Source organism: Salmo trutta, chromosome 3 (assembly GCF_901001165.1).
Source record: "Salmo trutta chromosome 3, fSalTru1.1, whole genome shotgun sequence".
NCBI lineage: Eukaryota > Metazoa > Chordata > Actinopteri > Salmoniformes > Salmonidae > Salmo > Salmo trutta.
In genome coordinates, this window is record NC_042959.1 from 72956626 (window position 1) to 72981249 (window position 24624).

Below are 24624 nucleotides of genomic sequence, written 5' to 3' on the forward strand. Positions count from 1 at the left end.
CTCTCATGGCACAAAGTAGATGAGATTGACCACATCACTCTTGTAAGAAACATACTGTTGAAAATGCCAAACTGTTTGTATAATTCACTTACATACAGTTGACACAGTACTTACCCGAACAGACATAACACTAGGGGTCACTTCACGGTCCCCAAATCCAGAATGCCCTCAAGGTATTGCACAGTATCGTATCGAGCGATGGTTGCATGGAACTCACTTCCAACTCGGGTCACTCAGGCAAGCGGCAAAAATAGTTTTAAAAGAACAAAGTGAGGCAACACCTCATGACCTCTGACCCTGTCTGACAGAGATCATCAACTAGATTCAGCCACGGGCCAAATTACAAATAATTTGTAGACTGCAAATTGACCACAAGAAGCCCAAACAGACATAACACTGGACTAAAACATAAAAATGGCAAACCTTGCTTACATTGCTATATGATAAAATATATATCTCTATTATGTGTGGGAATACTTTGGATTACCAACATTAAAATCACTTTGAGCTGATTTGCTAGTGTTTTTTTAGTCTTTTATGTCCAACAATAAAAAATGACTTGGGGGTCCAAATAAAATCACCCGCGGGCCTGAATCGGCCCACCAGTTGGGGAACCCTGCTGTATGACCTAAAATCTTGTATGTACAGTTGAAGTTGGAAGATTACATACAGTACACTTAGGTTGGGTTTTTCAACCACTCCGCAAATTTCTTGTTAAAAAACTATAGTTTTGGCAAGTCAGTTAGGACATCTACTTTGTGCATGACACAAGTCATTTTTCCAACAATTATTTACAGACAGATTATTTCACTTATAATTCACTGTATCACAACTCCAGTGGGTCAGACGTTTACATGCACTGAGTTGACTGTGCCTTTAAACAGCTTGGAAAATTCCCAAAAAATTATGTCATGGCTTTAGAAGCTTCGGATAGGCTAATTGACATTATTTGAGTCAATTGGAGGTGCACCTGTGGATGTATTTCAAGGCCTACATTCAAACTCAGTGCCTCTTTGCTTGACATCATGGGAAAATCAAAAGAAATCAGCCAAGACCTCAGAAAAAATATTGTAGACCTCCACAAGTCTGGTTCATCCTTGGGAGCAATTTTCAAACACCTGCAGGTACCATGTTCATCTGTACAAACAATAGTACACAAGTATAAACACCATGGGACCACGCAGCTGTCATATCGCTCAGGAAGGAGACGCGTTGTGTCTCCTAGAGATGAACGTACTTTGGTTGCGAAAAGTGCAAATCAATCCCAGAACAACAGCAAAGGACCTTGTGAATATGCTGGAGGAAACAGGTACAAAAGTATCTATATCCACAGTAGAACAAGTCCTATATCAACATAACCTGAAAGGCCGCTCAGCAAGGAAGAAGCCACTGCTCCAAAACCACCATAAAAAAGCCAGACTACGGTTTGCAACTGCACATGGGGACAAAGATCGTACTTTTTGGAGAAATGTCCTCTGGTCTGATGAAACAAAAATAGAACTGTTTGGCCATAATGACCATCGTTATGTTTGGAGGAAAAAGGGGGATGATTGCAAGCCGAAGAACACCTTCCCAACCGTGAAGCACGGGGGTGGCAGCATTATGTTGTGGGGGTGCTTTGCTGCAGGAGGGACTGGTGCACTTCACAAAATAGTTGGCATCATGAGGAAGGAAAATTATGTTGATATATTTAAGCAACATCTTAAGACATCAGTCAGGAAGTTAAAGCTTGGTCGCAAATGGGTCTCCCAAATGGACAATGACCCCAAGCATACTTCCAAAGTTGTGCAAAATGGCTTAAGGACAACAAAGTCAAGGTATTGGAGTGGCCATCACAAAGCCCTGACCTCAATCCTATAGAACATTTGTGGGCAATACTGAAAAGGCGTGTGCGAGCAAGGAGGCCTACAAACCTGACTCAGTTACATCAGATCTGTCAGGAGGAATGGGCCAAGATTCACCAAACTTATTGTGGGAAGCTTGTGGAAGGCTACCCAAAACGTTTGACCCAAGTTAAACAATTTAAAGGCAATGCTACCAACTACTAATTGAGTATGTAAACTTCTGACCCACTGGGAATGTGATGAAAGAAATAAAATCTGAAATAAATAATTCTCTCTACTATTATTCTGACATTTCACATTCTTAAAATAAAGTTGTGATCCTAACTGACCTAAGACAGGGAATTTCTACAAGGATTAAATCTCAGGAATTGGGAAAAACTGAGTTTAAATGTATTTTGGTAAGGTGTATGTAATCTTCCGACTTCCAACTGTATATGCTGTGTACATATATGCAGTACAACAGGACCTTTTTTAGTTGTATTGTTCTTATCTAAAATGTGTTTCTGTTCCTGTCTATCAGTGTTATGTATTTTGTCACGTTTTAGGTTTTGTGTGGACCCAGGAAGAGTAGCTGCTGCAGCAGCTAATGGGGATCCTAATAAAATACCCAATGATCCACCACCAGACAAGTTCAAAACGGGTGCGCATTTTTATTAAGTGCTTGTAACATAAGTAACACTGTTAATAACATTAAGAATGGTCTGGTACGTGGTCAACACATGTCCTTAGGCACGCTATAGGGGTCAAAGTTGAAGGTGTGGCTAACAGAATGTCCTGAGGTCAGCCATTTTAGATCTTGCCGGGAAAGCTTCCAGCTTCTATCTGGTCGTCCCACTTGGCGACCTGCAGGACGAAATGCACTCATGAGGTTAAACTGCCTATCAGTGTAACATACAGTTATAACACAGTAGCTACTGTAGCCTTCATTCTGCCTTCACTTTACACCCATCCCATGCTTTCAGATCTATGAAAAGTGTCTAAGGGTAGGGGGTAGGAATCGACTTCAGACTGGGACCATGGTCAGTTATTGGACTCACAACATAACAGAGTGTATAAACACTTGCAACATAACAGAGGGTATAAACACTTGCAACATAACAGAGGTCCACACTGTATACCAACTACCACTTCAGGTAAGGACATTTGAGACACAGCAGAACAGGTACATTCATAACTGTACCACTCAGTGGACATGTCAGAACAGACTGTTGGCAGAGTTTAGACATGCCGGAACTACTAAAGGCTTCTATGGAATGTGGTGCTCATCAGACTGTTGGCACATTGTGAATAGTTGAGGCACTGCTAATGTGAGTGAAAGTAGGTTCTAACGTGAGCTGATTAAAGTGATTAATCATCCATCTCTAGGGGAGGTCCAATCATTGCTGACAATACTACACAACCATGGGAAGGCAGTTAGGGGGCATTGTGTGTATGCCCACTCCTTTAGGCTCTGTTTGAATAGTTTGCCACTCTATGGCTCTGCTTAACCTTATAAAGGAGTGCCCGCCCCATACTATGAGCCACAGTGGCAGCATACGTACCCAGCTCATGGGACAGATACTCTTGTAGACCCTCTGGTACCAGTCACAGGGAGCCACATCCTGGCCCTTGTCTGACAAAGCTTTGTTGCACCTGTGGAAGTCTAGAAAGAGAGGGAGGAGAGAGTTAATATTGACAGAATGAAGTGGTAAGCATTAAGACAGTTATTACAACTTTTACTGACACTGGAGTTACGTTTCTGAACCTAAAACTCTAATAGCAAACAGCCACCACAAATGGACCCTTATCTGATGTGCTAAATGATGTCAACATTAATCTGACACTAATTAAAACTAACAGAGCAGAGAGAAAACCTGTGGGGTCCCCCGTGTGGCTCAATCGGTTGAGCATGGGCACGTGCAACGCCAAGGTTGTGGGTTTGAATCCCACGGGAGACCAGTATGAAGCAAAAAAAATACATGTATGCAATCACTACTGTTAGTCTGCTAAATGACTAAAATGTCAACGTAAAAAAAAAGTACAATGACAGATACATTAGGCTATCCATACTAAACGAGTGTTGAAGACCGAAAAGATCTGGCATACCCAAGTAGTACCCTTTCCTAACAGACATGTCAGTCAGTAGACAGTTGGCTTATGATGGCGTACCTTGGTGAATAGCTGAGGGACAGCCAACATTCTATCTGGTCTAATGTGAACCGATAGTGATTTAGACCACACTGTCTGAGGAGGTGCTTCTCATGGGGCTCTTATCAACCAAAGAAGTTGGACATTCATCAATGCTTCGAGAGCAAATACCACCGTTTACAATGCACATCAATTGCAAATCATCAACCGCATGATTCTTAGTCCAGGCAAATAAGGTTAAAATTGGGCTTCAGGTAACAATCCTTGTTTTGTTAACCAACCCAGATCTTTATCTTTGTGAACAAAATTGCTGGGAAGGGAACCAAGAGTGTTCAGGGTGGCAGAAGAGCCTGATGGCTAGAAGTATCCTGTCCTTGCACCATTGTGTGTGTGTGTGTGTGTGTGTGTGTGTGTGTGTGCACGCGTGTCAGTTGGGAGGTAGAAATGAGTAGTAGACTGCTGGCAGGCGCTGGAGAAAAAGGGGGAGAGGGAGAGAAAGGAGAAGTAGTTGATCAGCTAGCTAACTTACCCAGATAGTTCTGAAAGCAGTTGCGGGTCTGGTTGGTGTTGGGGAAGCGGGCGTCAAAGGGAGCAGTCCTGTAGTTCTTTATCTTCTCCTCAATAACGTCAGACATGCTGGTTAGCTGGCGGTCTCACTATGTCAACACTGAAACACATCGATAGGGAGATGTCATATAATGTCACGAAACATGAGCTGTAGAGTAGTCTCACGAGGCCATCCTTCCAAATCTGCTCTCGTTGACGCGCCTGGGCTTCCGAAGCTAACTGTACACTTGCACATACATTAGGAAATTATCTTGTTGTCATGATAATATAATATGGAATGGACTAGTTCAGATAGGCCTATTAGCTTGCAAAATACTTATCCATGAGAGCCTGTACAGGTGTCTATTTGACTAGGTGATAACTACCGCAATGACAACTCACAACTAGGACAGACAGACCGATAGAAAGCTTGTAACCTTAGCTAGCTAGAATTCAGTCATGTAAGGTGACTTATCAATCCTTATTTCCAGGTAACTAACGTTAGTTAGTTAACAAGTAAGTAAAAGACTTGAATAGAGATTTCAGACTAGCTAGAAAGTTTGAAATTAAAGCTCGCTAACCACATCGAATGAACTAATGTAGCATATAGTTGGCACAGCTTCAAATGTATTTGTTGGCTTGCTTGCTGGCTAGCTACATTAGCTTGAACCCAGCTAGCTAGCCGGCTGTATCAAAACAGTGGCACGGCACACGTTATTTCCAATTCATTAACATACTTTTCCACAAACAAAAAAATACGACCCTCAGTATATTAATTGAAAGAGACAAATTATTATGATTTTTCAGCAGTTTTCCACGACCTACCTTGGACTGTTTCTTGTGTCCTCTCTGGTATGATGTCCTCTCTCACCGGAAGACCGTAACGCAGTGTATGCTGGGATGTTGGAGGTTGTGAGTGGACTAGCAAACGTAATCACCATGGCATGCGAATGAGAAAAGTTGGCATGGGAATGAGAAAAGGAATGAGTCAGTTTCCCAGGTTTTTATGCATAATTCCTTCTCTATTGCCTATAAACAATGATTAGAAACACAAATAAATTATGGGAATCACTTTGGGATTTTTAAGCCATATGTAGTGTAATCACTGAATTTAGCATCATTTATTTACACAAAGAAGATCATGTCAGTGATAGCCTAGTACAGTGTTTCCCAACGCCAGTCTCCCATTACCCCCAACAGCACATTTTCTGTTGTAGCCCCAGACAAAAACACCTGATCCAGTCCCAAATCAAAAGCCTGATCTCCTGCCTCAAATCAACAGGATGATATTCCGTCCCAAATCAACAGCCTTACGCCTGTCCCAAATCAACAGGATGGAAAAATGCTGTGAGTCATCTATTTTTACCTCTGCCTCTCAACATCTAGAAACCTCTGCACATCTCTGTCCTCCAGCAGTGTCGTCTTGCTCATAAAAGTTGCTCACACGTCTGTAAACAATGTAGGCTGTGAGAAGAACTTGTTTGTTTTGTTTCGAAAATACAGGGCCCACAGTAGCAGGCCAAAATGGACATTGTGATAAAGCTTTGCCCAGGCTAAAAAAGATCCCCCGCAACTGTGTCAGTATGTCTAACAATAGTAAAGATAAATGGCTTCTAACTCTTCTCTGTTCCCAAAGAAAAGAGATAGAGAACAAGGAAGAGAATACTATGCAGGCCCACACCTGAACTGTGCCAAGTTTAAAGTGTCATTCTTTTAGTTGACAGTTATTCCAATGAAAACCCACAGAGGGTTACCTACCTGGAAAAGGGGATGAGTTGTCAACCGCACGCCAAAAGCAAACAAAACAAAGAAACTCCATGACGCAAAGGAGTGTTCACAGGCTGCTGTCACCCAGCCATCCCTGTCTGTGAGCACCTCTCCAAACCAAGGACCTCAAGAGTGTCTGGACGGGTTCACTACCTCTCAGTGGAAGTACGCTGTGTGGTTTGGCACACTGTCTCATTTCGAAGGAAACGTCTAGTTTTTGTGTGTTTTGGTAGTACCTGTAATAGCCTATAATTTCAGTTGCATAGTTTCAAGCTTTATTGTACATTTATTAACACATTGTAAGAATGGATAGTGTGTACTATATCTGTTATTATAGTGGAAGGGATGTATGTAGCCTTAGCCTATTGGTTCAGATATTATGATGAATCCAATGTAACTTTCTCTCTTTCTCCCTTTCTTGCTCCCCCTCTCTCCCTGCCTGTCCTCTCTTTTCCTGTCACCATCTTCCTGTTGTAGACAAGTTCAGAGGTCACAGGTGTCCCTCTTTCTCTGACTTCCTGTCTCGCTGTTTCCTTCTTCCTCTTTTCAGCAAAAACCTGCTGCTCAAATTATGTCCTTTTCTAGAAAACATTATAGGCCTGTTTCTTGATGTACTACAATGCAATTTCTTGGACTATCAAAGAGCTGAACTCTGGACTACACTTCAAAAGCAACATTCCTGTGGACAACTAGACAAAGGGTATACGTTCTGACTGACTGCTATCATTTTTAAGCTGGGAGCATAAACCTATTTTCTCTGAGTGACTTTGTTAAAGTAATTAGTTGTTCAAATTAATCACAGATTCTCACTGCCCCCCCAGCCCACGCCCCCTCCTACACCCCCACCCTCACCCAATCTTCTCCGTACCCAACCCCAGCGCTCCAAAGCACCCTAATGCCAAAGGCAATGGTCTAACGGAATCCGACCAGTGTCCACGAGTGTGCATGTGTGCTTGGGGGAGACAGGGGAATGCTGGATTAACCCCTCCCCCCAATCTCTATTTCTAGTCTTATCTCTTTATAGTGTGTATGTACAGTATATACAGTATGTACAGGGAGGGTACAAGGGGCCAGCAAGTGTGTGCATCACAAAATAATCTCCCCATTTCCTCTCTCTCTCTCTCTCTCTCTCTCTCTCTCTCTCTCTCTCTCAGGATATAGGTGTTGTCCAGCGCGAAGGAAGGAAATTCTGTCACTTAGAACAATGGGCCTGTTTCTCTATCTATAGACCCACAGAGGCAGAGAAAGAGAGAGAAGGAGCCCGTACCACCATTACTTAGAAGACAGACAGAAAACACAAAGAAAACGAGAGAAAGTGGAGAAAAATTTGTTCTGATTTAAAAAGAGAATATATTGATGAAGAGAACGTGTTCGAGAGAGAGATACCTGTGGCGCAGATAGACGTTTTGAAAATGGAGTTTTTGTCTTGGGGAAAAAGGAAAATACGTAGTTGTTTTTAACCATTTTCTTTTTTTTCTGTTGAGAAGGACTAATAAAACACTTATACAAAGAGGGAACTGCAGTCATTCTCGGTAAGTACTTTCAAGTACGCTTTTATTGTAGAGGGCATATTGTGTTGCATTGGTTCGTTACTTTTCCACTCTATTGTTTTTACATTTGAGCTGTCATCCATGATAAGCTGTTAGAGGTCACAATATTGATCATTTTCCACAGTAAAATGTTGCTGATAAGTTTTTGCTGTTTCTTTTGCAACATTGCATTATAGAAAATTGAATTAAAAAAATAACAATGAAAATAGATTATTTGGGTTCAAATTTGAACCGTTCTGCATTCATTTTTTATATTGACACATCTATTTTTTTGAAGAATAGAAGCTGTCCCTAAGCACAGTTTTCCCTCCCCAAACTCTACATTCCACCATTACGAGTAATTTCATTCAACTCCTAGTTGTAGACTGAGGCGACAGACATGTAGTGACCTTAAGAGTGGGGATTTCCCTTTCAACACGACAGCTGGATCTGAGGCCTGTACAACACACTTCCTGTTTGGATAAGGAGGAATGACACACATTCAGTTTAGAGTACCTTTGTGACAAAGATGTAATTTACAGTGCTGTAACGTAAGAATTTGAGATGATTTGAGCCAAGTGTAACCTATCTACCATTTTCAAAATAAATATATAATTTTTTTACCAATGGGGGGCAACAATCACTTCCACAGCCAAATTCCTTTGGTGTGTAACAATGAACAATTCCACAAGGATCCGGAGGATCTCAAACTATTCATGATGATGACCTTAAACTATTCATGATGATGATGTCATTATTTGATAAGTTTAGGATTACATACCCCCAGTTGGGTTGTTTGGAGGAAAAGGTCAGTCTTCCTCCCCCTGATGATTTCCCTGTTTCAGGCCCACATGAATAGAATGTTAAACAGTATAGTCCACACACATATTAATTAATTAACTCAAAGATTATGAACATTTGATCTGTGTTCTTTGAGTTCTCACATTACACAATACCTTTCTCTCTCTTTGGTTCTCAGATGGATCAGATGGAGGGGACTGACAGTCCTCGCTTCAGGAAGCTCCATTTCCCTGTGGGTCTGTGGATCAACTCTCCCAGGAAACACTTTGCCAAGCTGGGGGGCCGCTGGCCCAGCGCCGTCTCTGTCAAGTCAGTCTCTCTGCTACCTATGTACAGTACCTCAATGTCACTTAGTCCAATGTTGATTCTCAACAATTTTGTTCTAGTCCAGCAGTAACACATCTGACTCAACTAATCAACTTATCACACATCAACCCAGGTCTCTTAACTCGGTTGGTCTTTCTGTCTGTCTGTCTGTCTGTCTGTCTGTCTGTCTGTCTGTCTGTCTGTCTGTCTGTCTGTCTGCCGACTCGCTGTTTTTTCAGTTTGTTCTGTATTCAGTTTGTTTATCCTTCAGTCCTCCTCACTATATCTCCAGCCACAGTCAAGTTAAGTGTCTGACATGTTTTTGCATACAATAAATGAACCAAGACAACAGCTCGTTATTGACTGATTTGATTGTATGGTCATGTGTCACATGTCATGGAGTGTTCCTTGAATCCCGTGACCGTTTTCTAGCAGTTAATATTGTCTATGTTCAGCTCTATCAGCCATAACTCCCAGCTGACATCCCTTACTCCTCTCTCTCTTTCCTTCCCCCTCCTCTCCTTCTCTCTCACTAGGTCCACCACCAGCTCTGACGCAGCGTCCCTCCATGAGGCCCCCTCTGCCCCTTCCTCTTCCCTCTCCATCTCCACCCCCTCCCTCGCTCCCCCATCCCCCTCTCCCTCTCCGGCCTTCCTCCGGCCCCGTCCCGCCGGGCCCCAGTCCCGCACCAAGCGTCTTTCCCACCTCTTCCTGAGGGGGCGCTCCAACAGTGACCGAGACAAGGCCATAGGGGAGAAGGAGAGGGAGGTGTGGGCCCACTCTGCTGCCCCTTCCTCCCACCACTACCTGCCCCCTGCCTCCTCCACAGCCCCAGGCCTCATCAAGATCTATGGGGATGCTCTGTCTAGTGGGGCTAACTACCGCTCCTTGCTGGCCACCGCCCACTCTACAGCCAAACAGCTCATCGCCCAGGTCATCACCCGCTATACGGAGAGGGAGAGGGAGGAGACGGACGATGCAGGTAAGAGGCAGAAAGAGAGAGAGAGTACAGACCGAGTACAGTACAGGGATTCATGTAAGAGAGGGGTGAAAGTACAGATAAACATGGGATTAGATTATTGTATGATTACCACACAATAACTATTATAGCCAAAAGCTTTGGGACTTTCAGTATGTAGACTATTCCTGCCATAGCAGAAGGACGGGAAATGACAGTAACTGTAGAGAACGGGACAGTGGCTTACTGGTTTTCATATTCCTTATTGACACATATCATTGCACCATGAAGTCAGGCACATAGCCAGAATTGTTCCAGTAAATAAACCACAGCTGTGAACACTTCAACTGAGCAATAATGTCCACTTTATGCAAGTCATATTCATAGGAAAAATTATTAGCCTGGTCGCCCTGCCTCCCTCTCCTAGCCCTGCAGAAACACAGCCCGGAAGACTTCCTGTTGTGTGATGTCATTGGAAAGCCCATCCAGCAACCAGATGGAGCCGTCCAATGGGAGACAGAGTGTCGTAGGGGTGTGGCCGAATGGGAATGCCCGCTGCTATTGGTGGACATGTGGCGGCCCAAGGATGGGTTTGAACGCCGCTTCGAGATCCAGAGACGGGACGACTACGAAAGAGAGGAGAGGGAGAAAGAGAAGGAGCGAGAGAGGGAAGGAGAGAACCACACAGGTAAAAGGACAATATAGTGTCTCTAGATGACCAGCTCTTACATCTGGGGTTTCCTACAGTCATCCAGTGAAAGTGTCGTTTCTTTGTTTTTAATGATATGTCTGGTTGTCGTGGTAACAGGTGTACGTTGGAGGCGAAGTCGCGTACAGTCGGGGGGCGGGGCTGAGGAGGGTGAGCGAGGTCATCGAGGACGGAACTCGGAACTCAGGAGGAGCATCAGCGACATGAACCTCAGCCTGAGGCGTCGCCAAGGAAACCACGTCGGCAATGACCCTAGTCGCTCCGGAAACCACCCTAACAACAGTGCAGGACTCCAGGACAGGAAGAACATTGTGAGCATGATAGCTCCATTGGAGCACGGAGAGGTGAGGATGAGAGGATGTGTTTCAACACATATTACAACATTATAGCAACAGGGCAACCCCACCTAATCTCAGCAGTGCAGCAGTCTGACCATAAAGACTCCTCCCTCTGTCTTAGATGATGAGGTCAAAGGTCAGAGACGAGGTGGAGCGGAGGAACAAAGCAGACAAGGCAGTAGAGGAGGAGAAAGACTACTCAGCCTGCGACCTGGAAGTGATGTCACAGAGCCTGATCCTTCCGCCCACGGACCGACCCTACTTCCTGTTGCTGCAGGGCTACGACCAGAGCAAGGTTAGACCTGCGCCTCCCAGATGATCACACACACACACACCCTGAACATGACATCATACCTGCATTCCCCTAATCGCCACATACCATCACTGTTTCCAACCCTTCCCCAGCCTCTCCCATTCAACCCTGAGCACAAAACAGACTCACAGCAACACAATACCTTTGGAGACACACAAAACCCCACTGTGTACATCACTCCATCTCTCACACTGACCTCACACAAATCTTCATTGTAGCAAACTGTGACACACTTCATACCTTATCTCCTGACCTCCGCACAACTTAAGATCTCCAAGATGTCCCCTTATCATAACCATGGCCTTCGGATGATAACAGACTCCCTTCTCTCTTTCTTTCTTATTTCCTTCTTCTGTTCTCCTCTGTGTGTGTTTTCTACAGGACTTTGTTTTGTACATCATGGCAGGGCACACACACGTGTTTGGGCGGAAGCCAACGATGAGGGAGAGAGAGAAGGACAGAGAAAGGGAGAGGAAGGGGAAGAGGCCTCTGAAGGTGGAAACGTTCCTCTCTGCTCCAGACATGCTGGCCAGGCACCTGTTGGTCAGGAGAGATTCAGCCGTAACCGACGCTCCCTCTGGGCAAGGTAGGTCTGGTCCACAAACAAACCTAGTCCTAAATCCTCGCCCTACTCCTGTGATGTTTGCAGACCTGAACAAACAGAAAAGTGCCTGCAAAATAGGGAGTCTTTTCCATATATGCTTACATCTATCCAAAGAAGTAACAATTCCTAACTACACATTGACACCTGATTTTACAGTATTTCCCTGTCCACAATCAACCTCTAGGGATCCTACCACTAGACACTTCTTGATACCCCCTTATATATGGTTAGAAAACTATGTCATACCTTTTTATAAGCAGAACTTCAATTATAGTGTTACTAGTTCATCAACCTATTTTCTCTCTCCCCCCAGCTCTGATGCGTCCCTTCAGAGGAGGAGCTGTCACACACAACGGAGAAGCTCTCTACCGGGAGGCGGTGCTTAAACCTGGGGACGTGATTGGTATAGGAAGTCACTTCCTCTTCCTGTATCGTGACCCCCGTGTGACCCCGGCCCCTCCGCTGGCATTGGCGCTGCCCTGGCAAGCTGACGTTCCCTCCACCTGCTGCCTCTCGGGATTGGTGGACAGACAGGAAGCGTTGAGGCAGTACCTGGGGTCCACTGAGGCTCTGCTGCGGTTCCAGCCTCGCCACGCTGACGCTCTGCTACAGGTGACAGAAGAAAGACCCCTGTGTCTGTTAGTTACACCACTGTGTCTGCTACCTGTCTGCTACAGATTAGAGTAGAGAACTGTGTTATATAAGTGGGGGGAGGTACCTGAAACTTAAAGTATCTATTGTTACCACATATATTACTTTCTTGGTTGATAACAGGTACATATGAGCTGAAACAGGACTATAAATGAAAGCCACTGTTTCTGACTCTTTCTCCATCAGGAGATAATCTCTAAGAACTCCTCTCCAGACTCAGAGGGCGGGCCTTTAGCCCCAGCCTTCCTCCTGTCAATCATGATTGACCACGCCTCCAAACACCTGGATCCCGCCCTCACGCCTCAGTTGCTGCTGAAAGCAGCCAATCAGATCAAAGGGATTGTTTGGGTGAGTTCATTTGAAAGACTGTCTAGGATCATCTCAGTTGTAATAACGCTAACTAGCCGTAGCTCAGTCAAGACTGACAGAGAAAGATACACACCAGATAAAATAGGATTGTAAAAGGTTATAAAGCCAGCCCCAGACTGACACGTCTTTCTCTGAAACCCTGTAGGCTGTGAACAGGGATTCATTTAGACAGACAGACAGACAGACAGACAGACAGACAGACAGACAGACAGATGCCTGTCACTGTAGATGAACAGAACAGGGGATGAGCTGATGTCACTTCCTTCTGGAAACTGTGTTGTAATTGTCCTGGTGGCCTGTCCAGACTTTGTAACCCAACCCCCCCCCCCCCCCCCCCCCCCCCCCCCCCACTAAGCCGAGATGTGTCTCTCCTCTCATGTCCTCTCTTCCCTCTCCAACTCTTTTTACAGGATAACATTAAGGAATTCGGGGATAAGCATCCCACGCAAAAGTAAGATCATTTCTGCTCAACGTCATATTTCAGCTGTTTCCTGTGTTTGGAACTTCCCTTAGGGCTTTATTAGGGGGAATCAAGAGCACTGATTGTCTAACTTGTGTGTCTAAATAATGTGATGAACATGCAGATACTATTTAGCATTATGCAAGGATTCATGATTAAAATATGTGACGTTTACACAAAGTATAAACTGTATATGATACTGATAAACTAATACTGTACACAAATATCTATTAATATTAATGTTCATTTAGCAGATGTTATCCCAAGCAAATGGTAGTTAACAGATGTAATCAGATGTAGTGGGACCCTGGGTCACACTTTATTTGGATAGTCTGGATTGTCCATCTGTAAATGCTCTACATATGGTCATATTATCAACAAACTATCTGTTGATAAGTAACTGCATGCTAAGGTTATGGTTAGGGTTAAGTTTAGAATAAGGGCTAGGATAAGGGTTAAGTTGAGGGTTAGGATCTGGGTTAAGGGTTAGGGTTAGTAGGAAGTTAGTTGAAATGTTACTGATAGTCTGTAGAGCATCTGCAGATGGACTATCCAAATGTAATTGTATTTTTTTTAATTTATTTTTATTTTACCTTCATTTAACAAGGCAAGCCAGTTAAGAACACATTCTTATTTACAATGACAGCCTAGGAACAGTGGGTTAACTGCCTTGTTCAGGGGCAGAACAACAGATTTTTACCTTGTCAGCTTGGGGATTCGATCTTGCAACCTTGTGGTTACTAGTCCAATGCTCTAACTGCTAGGCTAACTGCCACCCCAAATAAAGTGTTACTGAACCCCGTCACTGCATGCTAAAATAGATAAAGGACTTGCTGTAACTCCTTGAGATAGATGAACAGATAGTGACAACAACTTCTATAACACTGTGTGTGTTCTGTTCTGTTCTGGTCTGTTCAGTTCCACAGAGCAGGAGGTTGAACTGAGTGCGCCCAGTGCTCAGAAGCTGTCCTCTGACCTTCGACCTCTGATGTTCTGGATGTCCAATGCCACAGAGCTCCTCAACTTCTTCCAGGTCAAAGTTGAGGCCATGGAGAGAGACTGGGAGTTTGAGGGTGAGACACCCGTGTCATAAGAGTCCGTTTCCTCTTGATCAATGCAGATCACCATCGATCATCTGCCAAAAAGCTTCTTTCTCCAATAAAAGCATTTTGTCATATTAACCTTGTCTCTCGTTTTGACGTCACATGGCCGTTGTGTCTTTGTGTCTCCCTGTCTTCCTCTTCCTGTGTGACATTCATGCTATCATCATTTTGCCCCACAGTAGTCAAAACAAGTTAGTTTCGTCATTGAGAAAGTGAAATATATTTTCGATTGTTCTGCAATAACAGTAGTTATATGACAGTAGTTAGAAGTTAATGCATATATATTTACCCTCAGCTCCTGGTGACCCGGTGTTGTCAGCTGACCTGGACACCTGCTCCGAGGCCCTGGCGCAGCTTGATGACGTGATAATGCACACCTTCCAGCAGTGCGTGTACCACCTCACAAAGGTGAGGGAGGTTGAGTTACCTCACACTCAAGACACAATCAAGTTACCGTACATAATTATATCCTGATCTATACATGAATTAATCTCTCTCTCTGTCGCTCTGTCTCTGTCAGACGCTGTACTCCCTCCTCCCAGCTCTCCTGGACAACAACCCTTTCTCCAGCCTGGAGAAAGAGAAGGAGAGAGATGAGGCGAGGGAGATGGAGGGGGGTGAGGGTGGTGGAGGGGGGGGAGAGGGGGATGACGTGTCCTCCCTCCCCCCTACGGTGGCTGGGCTGGTGGAGGTGTACCGCTGCTCCCTGATGCTGTCCCGGGAGGCCTGCCTCTCCCCCCCACTCACCTCCCAAACCTTCGGCTACCTCTTCTTCTTCACCAACACCTCCCTGCTCAACACACTGCTGGAGAGAGGTGAGAGGGCAGGGGTCATACTGGGGTCCAAGGTCAGGGGTTGGTCTGAGGAAGCTGCAGTCATGAGCTAAGTGGGTTCCACATTACACATGCAGAAATTGCTTTCCGCTACACAAGCCATTGTTTGTGCACGAACCATTTAGTGTAGAGGTCATAAGGGGATGCGCGCTACCAAGCACAGCGAGACAGAGAATCTGGGTGCGGCTCTGAAATAACTTGTACTTTCCAACCCCGGTTCAGATGTGCACTAACACACACACACACACACTCCCTCTCTTTCTGTCTCTTCTTCCTCTTCTCTCGCTCTGTCCCTCACTCAGATGGTCTGTTCTCCTGGTCTAGAGCGGTCCAGATCCGTACAAACCTGGACCTGGTTCTGGACTGGCTGCAGGGCGCAGGACTTGGAGATATCGCCTCCGAGTTCCTGAAGAAGCTGTCCGTCACAGTCAATTTCCTGTGCGTCCCTAAGACCCGCCTCATCCAGGTAAAAATAATGCTGGTTTAGCCAGTTAACAATCAGTCGATTTAGCAAGATAATGACCCAAAACAAAACATTCTGGATAAAGAATCATGTTATGGTCTCGTTGTTGTTGTGTTGTTGTGTTGTTCTTCCTCTAAACCCATTTGACTTATCACACATCCACCCCTAGCCCCTACCTCTAGACACTTCCTGATGCCTTCTCCAAAAGCTGATTGGATCAGATAGGTATAAACTGTATGATAACTGCTCTAGGAAGCTAGAAAAACAAGCTTTTCCATTAATTTGTTCACACCCATTTAGTTATTTTCAGATATAAGGGGTAATCTAGCGGTGACAAGGGGCTAGGGGTAGATTTTAGATTTGGCATCCCATCTCAGTTGTAGACATTGCTGATATCGTCCACTTTTCCTCCTTCTTAGTTTTGTTGCTCATTGGTTGTTCTCTTATCTCTCCCCCGCCAGTCATCCTGGGCCAGCCTACAGGAGGACCACGCCTTGCTAAGCCCCACCCAGCTGCACCATCTGCTGACCCATTATAAGCTGGGACCGGCCAGAGCCCCACCGGCCTCCTGGGCCCCTCCCCCTGGGACGGAGCTCAGTGGAGGTGAGACACGAGAGGGGAGGGGTTGGGAGTCCTGGAGGGTCATTATGTAGGAGCAATGCTGCATTCATAGCCAAGTGGGAAGGTAGTATTTACCATATACGACAGGGAAAATATCCGTGTGAACTGTCCTCCAACTAGTAATTACTAGGGGGAAACTCGTCTATCATCCCTAAGCTCTGACTTCTCCTACATGCGGACCTCTGACATCACCTACTAAGGGATAGACTTCGATAACAGCATTTTCAGCAGATAAATGTAACAACAAAACATAAATTATAAATAGCAATCTATTAATATGGTTTTTGAATACTATAATTTCTTTACAAGCATGATAGCTCTACTTTTAGATTATGGTTGATGAAGCTTTTTGGACATTAGCCAATCGGCGTTTCTCAATGAGTTTAAAGCATGTGAATGCATCTAACTGGTATTTACGACTTCACAACTTCCAACTTGGTTATGAACAGAACATTAGATACAACTGCAAACTTGAGATAAGTAGACTATTCCCGTAAATTATGCATTTATGTCAATTAGAAAATATTTGTGATCTCAAGTCAGGATTCAGCCCTTAGACATTCTGAACATTGTAAGTACACATGTATAGAAGGGGTATGATTTCTTCCTAAGAATCTCAGACCACTAAATATCTTTTCATGCTTTTCTGTCCAAGACATCTTCGAAAGTTTCCTGGACCACCCCCCTCTCATCCTGCCAAATGAGACGCCTCAGCTGGACCTCTCCCAGCCAATCCCCAGCCCCGAGCTACAAAAGGAAGTGACACGCTTGCGCAACTTCCTGTGGGGACTCGACCAGGATGAGCTGCCAGCCAATCAAAGGACCAGGCTGTGAGCGCTGGACAGTTAGCCTCCGGGTAGAAGCTACACTTAGGCACAGTTCTAGGATCAGTTCACCATCCGCCTGAACCATGAAGGGAGAAAGACACAAAACTGATCCATGATCAGCATCTAGGGGCAACCTCATCCATCTCGGGCAACTTTGAAATTAACCCTATATTGAACCCTCTGTCGTAAGACAGATGCAATGGATAGGAATGGCAACTGGTGTGAGGAATGGCAACTGTCAAAAGAAAGTCATAACACAATGTAATAGCTATCTAACTGTAAGACAATACAACTGTTCTTTTACTGTTCTCTAAACACTCTTTATTTTGTAACTCATTGCCTGAATGCAGTGGTTGCCTGAAAAAGAAAAGTCCTGCAAAGTGAAGCATAAATTATGGTATGACTATGTTATTATGTAAAAGATCCCTGGAGGTCAGCTTTATACTGGATGGATGGATACTCACATATATTCTCATATAAAGAATATAGTAAATGTGTTGTCACAGAACATTAGATTGTATACCAAAGTAAACACTAACACTATGAAGGAAACTGTTTTACCATGTGTATTTTATTTCTAACCGTCTGTCCTCATATTATAAATAAAATGTTGGTACCCTATGATCTGTCCATAGTGTTTCCTTTGTTATGGCTGTTTTGTCTTTGTTTGTTTTTTTACTTTGATTGTACCACACTACTCAACAGCTAGACAGGGTCTGGAAAGGTGAATGTCCCGACTCATTTTGTACCCGGGGTGCCAGAATGAAAGGACCACAAGGTGGCGACGCAGCACTCAGCCAACCCCTGGAATGATGACTCAACAGTTACTAGACTAGGGAATTAGCGGGGGTCCCTGTCAATCAACCCGATTTCCGAAATATCATATTTCCTGTGTAATTAATAGGTTATTCCAACATAGACATAACATACGCACGATGGTGCTTCCATGGCTTAGGAAGCAGATGACGACCACACTCGATGATGCCTGGCTGTGCCAAGGTGAACTGTCTGAGGGGTCAGAGAGAATGACTCCAATGCAGTGGGTAAGATTTTTAATTTCCTTTCTGTGCGGTGATGACACACGCTAAACAGTCTAATCAGTTTGTTCCTTTATTTCATTAATGCGCCATATCCGATAGTTGGTCTCATAAAATGGCCAGTTGCTCGTTTAAGTGAAATTAGTGCGCGGTTTGACGGGCAGCAGACGGGTGATGTCAGACCGTGTGGTGTGAGTAACATCTGTTTGTGTGACGGCCTGCGAGCGTCTCATAAACCATGTTACTGTAAGTAACCTAACTATTTGTTGTCACTCAGTAGACTCATGCCGCATTTCTAAATAAACAAAGTAGCCTACTTCCCCATAATAGCCTAGTGAGAGTGGAAAAAGTAGTCTGTCAATTTATCTTTGTTCTTCAGTTTTGGAGCATCCTCAAATTCCCACGACTTCATGAAGTGGTATTTATCTAAAATCTCAAGAAGTTGTGCGTGTTTTTTCCTCTAATGCTTTGGCTGGTAGCCAAACTTCTTCCTTTCATCCGGTCAACAACTTTGGCTCAACGCTTTTATGGTAAAAAGCCCGAAAACAGTCCCGAAAGAGAAAGGACTTACAGTTGAAGTCGGAAGTTTACATACACATAGGTTGGAGTCATTAAAACTCGTTTTTCAACCACTCCACAAAATTCTTGTTAACAAACTGTAGTTTTGGCAAGTCGGTTAAGACATCTACTTTGTGCATGACACAAGTCATCTTTCCAACAATTGTTTACAGACAGATTATTTCACTTATAATTAACTGTATCACAATTCCAGTGGTTCAAAAGTTTACATACACCAAGTTGACTGTGACTTTAAACAGCTTGGAAAATTCCAGAAAATGATGTCATGGCTTTAGAAGCTTCTGATAGGCTAATTGACATTATTTGAGTCAATTGGAGGTGTACCTGTGGATGTATTTCAAGGCCTACCTTCAAACTCAGTGCCTCTTTGCTTGACATCATGGGAAAATGAAAAGAAATCAGTCAAGACCTCAGAAAAAAAATTGCAGACCTCCACAAGTCTGATTCATCCTTGGGAGCAATTTCCAAACGCCTGAAGGTACCACGTTCCTCTGTACAAACAATAGTACGCAAGAATAAACACCATGGGACCACGCAGCCATCATACCGCTCAGTAAGGAGACGCGTTCTGTCTCCTAGAGATGAACGTACTTTGGTGCGAAAAGTGCAAATCAATCCCAGAACAACAGCAAAGGACCTTGTGAAGATGCTGGAGGAAACAGGTACAAAAGTATCTATATCCACAGTAAAACAAGTCCAATATCGACATAACCTGAAAGGCCGCTCAGCAAGGAAGAAGCCACTGCTCCAAAACCGCCATAAAAAAGCCAGACTACGGTTTGCAACTGCACATGGGGACAAAGATCATACTTTTTGGAGAAATGTCCTCTGGTCTGATGAAACAAAAATAGAACTGTTTGGCCATAATGACCATCATTATGTTTGGAGGAAAAAGGGGGAGGATTGCAAGCCGTAGAACACCATCCCAACCGTGAAGCACGGGGGTGGCAGCATCATGTTGTGGGGGTGCTTTGCTGCAGGTGTCACGTCCTGACCAGTAAAAGGGGTTATTTGTCATTGTAGTTTGGTCAGGGTGTTGCAGGGGGTGTTTGTTTTGTGTGTTTCAGTGTTTTTGGGTTTAGGTTCTATGTTATCTATTTCTATGTTTATATCTAGTTTTCTATTTCTATGTTTTTTTTGGGCAATGACCTCCAATTAGAGGTTGTCGTTGTCTCTAATTGGAGGCCATATTTAGTTGTGTTTGTTTCACTTGTGTTTTGTGGGTGGTTATTTTCTGTATAGCCTGGGAGCCTTATGGAACTGTTTTTCGTCGTTTGTTGATTTTGTTTAAGTGTTTTCTTTTAATAAATTAAGAAGATGAGCACTTTACCCGCTGCGCCTTGGTCCAATCCTTACGATGCCCGTGACAGAACCACCCACCAAACAAAGACCAAGCAGCGGGGATTGGAGTACCGAGGAGAAGGATGGACATGGGAGGCAGAACGACGTTTCTGGGAGAGGAAATTAAGGGAGCTACATGAGGCCGAGAGGCATCCCCCCCAAATAAATTTGGGGGGCACATGGGGAGTTTGGCAGAGTCAGAGTGGAGACCTGAGCCAACTCCCCGAGCTTATTATGGGGAGCGACAGATCAAGCAAGCACCTTGTTACGCAGAAATGCGCACGGTGTCGCCCATACGCATGCACAGTCCGGTGCGGCCAGTAAGGGCTCCTCAGCGTTTCCGGGCGAGAATTGGCCGGCAGCCAGGAAGAAGTGTGCCGGCACAACGGATCTGGTCTCCAGTGCGTCTCCTCGGCCCAGTTTACCTTGCGCCTGCTCTACGCACGGCAGCCCTCATTCCCCAGCACAGCCCAGTTCGCCCTGTGCCAGCGCTCCGCCCGTGCCGGGCTACAGTGACTATCCAGCCAGGACGGGTTGTGCAGGCCGTGCGCTCCAGACCTCCAGTGCGTCTCCAAGACCCAGTGTACCCTGTGCCTGCCCCGCGTACTCTTCCTCCAGTGCGCCACCATAGCCCGGTAAGGCTGGTGCCTGATGTGAGCACGCGGTCCGAAGTACGTCTCCCCAGTCCGGTGAGACCAGTTCCAGCGCCCCGAAGGAAGCCTCTAATGATGGTCAATGGTCCGACGTCTCCAGCGATAATCCATGGCATGAAGCCTCCAGTGATGATCCATGACCCGGAGCCCGTAGGGATGATCCAAGGCATGAAGCCTTCAGTGATGATCCATGGCCCGGAGCTTGTAGGGATGATCCATGGCACAAAGCCTCCAGTGATTATCCATGACGCGGAACCAGTAGTGATGACCCATGGCACGGAGCCTGCAGCGAAGGTCCCCAGTCCAGAACCTACAGAGACGCTCTTCAGCGTGGAGCCTCCAGTGACGCTCTTCAGTGCGGAGCCTCCAGCAACGCTCTTCAGCCCAGAGCCTCCAGCGACGCTCCTCAGCCCTGAGCCTCCAGCGACGCTCCTCAGCCCTGAGCCTCCAGCGACGCTCCTCAGCCAGGAGCCTCCAGCGACGCTCCCCAGCCCGGAGTCTCCTGCGACGCTCCCCAGCCCGGAGTCTTCAGCGACGCCTCTCAGCCCGGGGCCTCCAGCGACGCCTCTCAGCCCGGAGTCTCCAGTGACGCCCCTCAGCCCGGAGCCTCCAGCGACGCTCCTCAGCCCTGAGCCTCCAGCGACGCTCCTCAGCCCTGAGCCTCCAGCGACGCTCCTCAGCCCTGAGCCTCCAGCGACGCTCCTCAGCCCTGAGTCTCCAGCGACGCTCCTCAGCCAGGAGCCTTCAGCGACGCTCCTCAGCCCTGAGTCTCCAGCGACACTCCTCAGCCAGGAGCCTTCAGCGACGCTCCTCAGCCCGGAGTCTCCAGCGACGCTCCTCAGCCCGGAGTCTCCAGCGACGCTCCTCAGCCCGGAGTCTCCAGCGACGCTCCTCAGCCTGGAGTCTCCAGCGACGCTCCTCAGCCAGGAGCCTCCAGCGACGCTCTTCAGCCCGGAGTCTCCAGCAATGCCGCGCAGCCCAGAGTCTTCTGAAGGGGAGCTACGCCCAGAGCCAGAGCCACCTCCATAGTGGGAGGATTGAGAAGGGGGGGTGTAGCACAGGGACCGCCGTTGACGGTGGCCACCCTCCCTTCCCTCCCTTTAAGTTTGGGGTTGTTTTTGTGGGGTTTTTGTTTTTGAGGTGCATTCGGGGTCTGCACCTTTGGGGGGGATACTGTCACGTCCTGACCAGTAAAAGGGGTTATTTGTCATTGTAGTTTGGTCAGGGCGTGGCAGGGGGTGTTTGTTTTGTGTGTTTCGTTGTTTTGGGGTTTAGGTTCTATTTTATCTATTTCTATGTTTATATCTAGTTTTCTATTTCTATGTTGGGGTTTTTGGCAATGACCTCCAATTAGAGCCAGCTGGTTGTCGTTGTCTCTAATTGGAGGCCATATTTAGTTGTGTTTGATTCACTTGTGTTTTGTGGGTGGTTATTTTCTGTATTGCCTGGGAGCCTTATGGAACTGTTTTTCATCGTTTGTTTATTTTGTTTGTGTTTTCTTTAAATAAATTAAGAAGATGAGCACTTTACCCGCTGCGCCTTGGTCCAATCCTTACGACGCCTATGACAGCAGGAGGGACTGGTGCACTATACAAAATAGATGGCATGATGAGGTAGGAAAATTATGTGGCTATATTGAAGCAACATCTCAAGACATCAGTCAGGAAGTTAAAGCTTGGTCGCAAATGGGTCTTCCAAATGGACAATGACCCCAAGCATACTTCCAAAGTTGTGGCAAAATGGCTTAAGGACAACAAAGTCAAGGTATTGGAGTGGCCATCACAAAGCCCTGACCTCAATCCTATAGAACATTTGTGGGCAGAACTGAAAAAGCATGTGCAAGCAAGGAGACCTACAAACCTGACTCAGTTACACCAGCTCTGTCAGGAGGAATGGGCCAAAATTCACCCAACTTATTGTGGGGAGCTTGAGGAAGGCTACCCAAAACGTTTGACCCAAGTTCAACAATTGAAAGGCAATGCTACCAAATACTAATGGAGTGTATGTAAACTTCTGACCCACTGGGAATGTGAGTAAAGAAATAAAATCTGAAATAAATAATTCTCTCTACTATTATTCTGACATTTCACATTCTTAAAATAAAGTGGTGATCCTAACTGAACTAAGACAGGGAATTTTTACTTGGATTAAATGTCAGGAATGGTGAAAAACTGAGATGAAATGTAGTTGGCTAAAATGTATGTAAACGTCCGACTTCAACTGTACATCATCGTCACCGTCTCCAGTTCTAACTGGGGTCCTGTCTCTGTCTTACTCGGCTGTTATCAAAAAACATGCTTCGACTCAGTTATAGATTGTGAATCATCTCTACGAGGCCCCTGTGGTTACATTTATCAATAAGTGACTTTGTAATCTCTCTCATTTGAAATTCAATGCAGTGTATGAGTGAGAGTGAGTGAGAATGTGTGTCTGTGTGTGCAAATTTGTACTTTCCAGTAATTTAACCCAGATGTATGGAAAATAGATCTGGAGGGGAGAGTAACCGCACTGTGCTGATTGTGTAATATTGTGTCCAGTTTATATGCTCTACAGTTAACCTCTCTGATCCCTGTCTGAGTTTGAATGTGTGTCATGTCTAAGGTTTGGTCGTTAGTCTGTGTGTGACACACTCACACACATTCATATATGCACACCGAGACACACACACATACATGACACCAGTAGCTAAACATTCAGCCGCATTGATATGTGCATACATTCTGTCATATGGATGTACATCGACATACAGGGAGAACCATCTTCTCTTTCTCCTTTTCTCTCTCTCTTACTCTTTCTCTCTCATACTCTCTTACACACACACACACACACACACACACACACACACACACACACACACACACACACACACACACACACACACACCTCTGTCCCCAGGTGCAGAGTTCCACACCTGTTGGAGCGTTTCTCTGTAATTAGCTCAGGACAATTATCATTGGTGGGAGAAGGGGGGCAAGGGAAGGGGGGCGAAGACAATGGACCAGTTATTCTCTCCCTATCATCTCCCTCCTTCCTTCTCTCTCTCTTCTGTCGAGTAATGAAAGATTCTTCCCCTCTTCAAAGGGACATGGCTTCCTTCATAACAGCTGAGTCAGAAGAGAACAGAATGGATAGAGAGAGAGAAAGAAAGAGAGCTAGAGAGAGGGAGATAGAGCGATAGAGAAAGGGAAGGGAGAGAAGACTAGGCAGGCTAATGTAGCAGTAGTGTTGGTACTAGGCCCAGAGGGCCACAGTGATTTTCCTTATTGTGAAACGCATCAGAGTCAGTCTCAAGAAGCAGAGAAAGTGTCTGTGTCAACCCTCTGTCATCACTTCTAAGTGACATAGAGAATGGACTGTTTTGTATTTGGAGCCCAGGGAAATCCCAGTTGCTGTACATTTGGTGATACAGGCTGAGGTGAATTGGGTAAGAGGGAGGATTGGTGTTCATGTACTTTCTCAGTAGCTTGGTACAAGAGTTATAGTTCTACCTCTTTTTTCACAGTAGCTTGGTACAAAGAGCTATAGTTTTACCTCTTCTTTCTTTGTAGCTTGGTACATGAGTTATAGTTCTACCTCTTCTATCTCAGTAGTTTGGTACAGGAGTTATAGTTCTACCTCTTCTTTCTTAGTAGCTTGGTACAGGAGTTATAGTTCTACCTATTCTTTCTCAGTAGCTTGGTACAAGAGCTATAGTTCTACATCTTCTTTCTCAGTAACTTGGTACAGGATTTATAGTTCTACCTCTTCTTTCTCAGTAGCTTGGTACAGGATTTATAGTTCTACCTCTTCTTTCTCAGTAGCTTGGTACAGGAGTTATAGTTCTACCTCTTCTTTCTCAGTAGCTT

At 45.3% G+C, this 24624-nt stretch overlaps 2 protein-coding genes across 4 annotated transcripts; one reads left to right on the forward strand and one right to left on the reverse strand.

The window, feature by feature from the left end:
- Positions 1-2474: 2474 nt before the first annotated feature.
- On the reverse strand, positions 2475-5431 carry LOC115188428 (cytochrome c oxidase subunit 6B1). The gene is made up of 4 exons (XM_029747279.1): positions 5343-5431; positions 4501-4638; positions 3386-3486; positions 2475-2687 (listed from the first exon to the last, which is right to left on the reverse strand). The coding sequence occupies exons 2-4, from the start codon at positions 4604-4606 to the stop codon at positions 2634-2636; spliced, it is 261 nt and encodes an 86-aa protein (XP_029603139.1). The 5' UTR covers positions 4607-4638; positions 5343-5431; the 3' UTR covers positions 2475-2633.
- Positions 5432-5442: 11 nt separating this feature from the next.
- Positions 5443-17790, forward strand: LOC115188403 (ras-interacting protein 1). 3 transcript variants are annotated; one of them, XM_029747240.1, is made up of 20 exons: positions 5443-5517; positions 5800-5864; positions 6235-6449; positions 6762-6984; positions 7439-7816; positions 8793-8923; positions 9457-9902; positions 10306-10566; positions 10687-10931; positions 11047-11220; positions 11620-11824; positions 12156-12454; positions 12680-12841; positions 13273-13313; positions 14241-14395; positions 14721-14833; positions 14946-15240; positions 15561-15724; positions 16183-16324; positions 16998-17790. In XM_029747240.1, exons 6-20 carry the CDS (start codon positions 8793-8795, stop codon positions 17174-17176), a joined length of 3012 nt encoding a protein of 1003 aa, XP_029603100.1. In that variant the 5' UTR covers positions 5443-5517; positions 5800-5864; positions 6235-6449; positions 6762-6984; positions 7439-7816; the 3' UTR covers positions 17177-17790. The 3 variants fall into 3 exon arrangements, with proteins under 3 accessions (XP_029603100.1, XP_029603089.1, XP_029603108.1); XM_029747229.1 differs by having other exon boundaries at positions 5459-5517; positions 5735-5864; XM_029747248.1 differs by lacking the exon at positions 5443-5517 and having other exon boundaries at positions 5698-5864.
- The last annotated feature ends 6834 nt before the right edge of the window (positions 17791-24624 follow it).

Coding starts and splice junctions, on each gene's coding strand:
- LOC115188403 (XM_029747240.1), top strand. CDS start 8,793: ATGGATCAGATGGAGGGGACTGACAGTCCTCGCTTCAGGAAGCTCCAT. Junction 10,567..10,686: donor GGAAGGAGAGAACCACACAG/GTAAAAGGACAA, acceptor TCGTGGTAACAG/GTGTACGTTGGAGGCGAAGT. Junction 16,325..16,997: donor TGGGACGGAGCTCAGTGGAG/GTGAGACACGAG, acceptor TTTCTGTCCAAG/ACATCTTCGAAAGTTTCCTG.
- LOC115188428 (XM_029747279.1), bottom strand. CDS start 4,606: ATGTCTGACGTTATTGAGGAGAAGATAAAGAACTACAGGACTGCTCCC. Junction 3,487..4,500: donor CTGCTTTCAGAACTATCTGG/GTAAGTTAGCTA, acceptor CTCTCTTTCTAG/ACTTCCACAGGTGCAACAAA. Junction 2,688..3,385: donor GTATCTGTCCCATGAGCTGG/GTACGTATGCTG, acceptor TTCGTCCTGCAG/GTCGCCAAGTGGGACGACCA.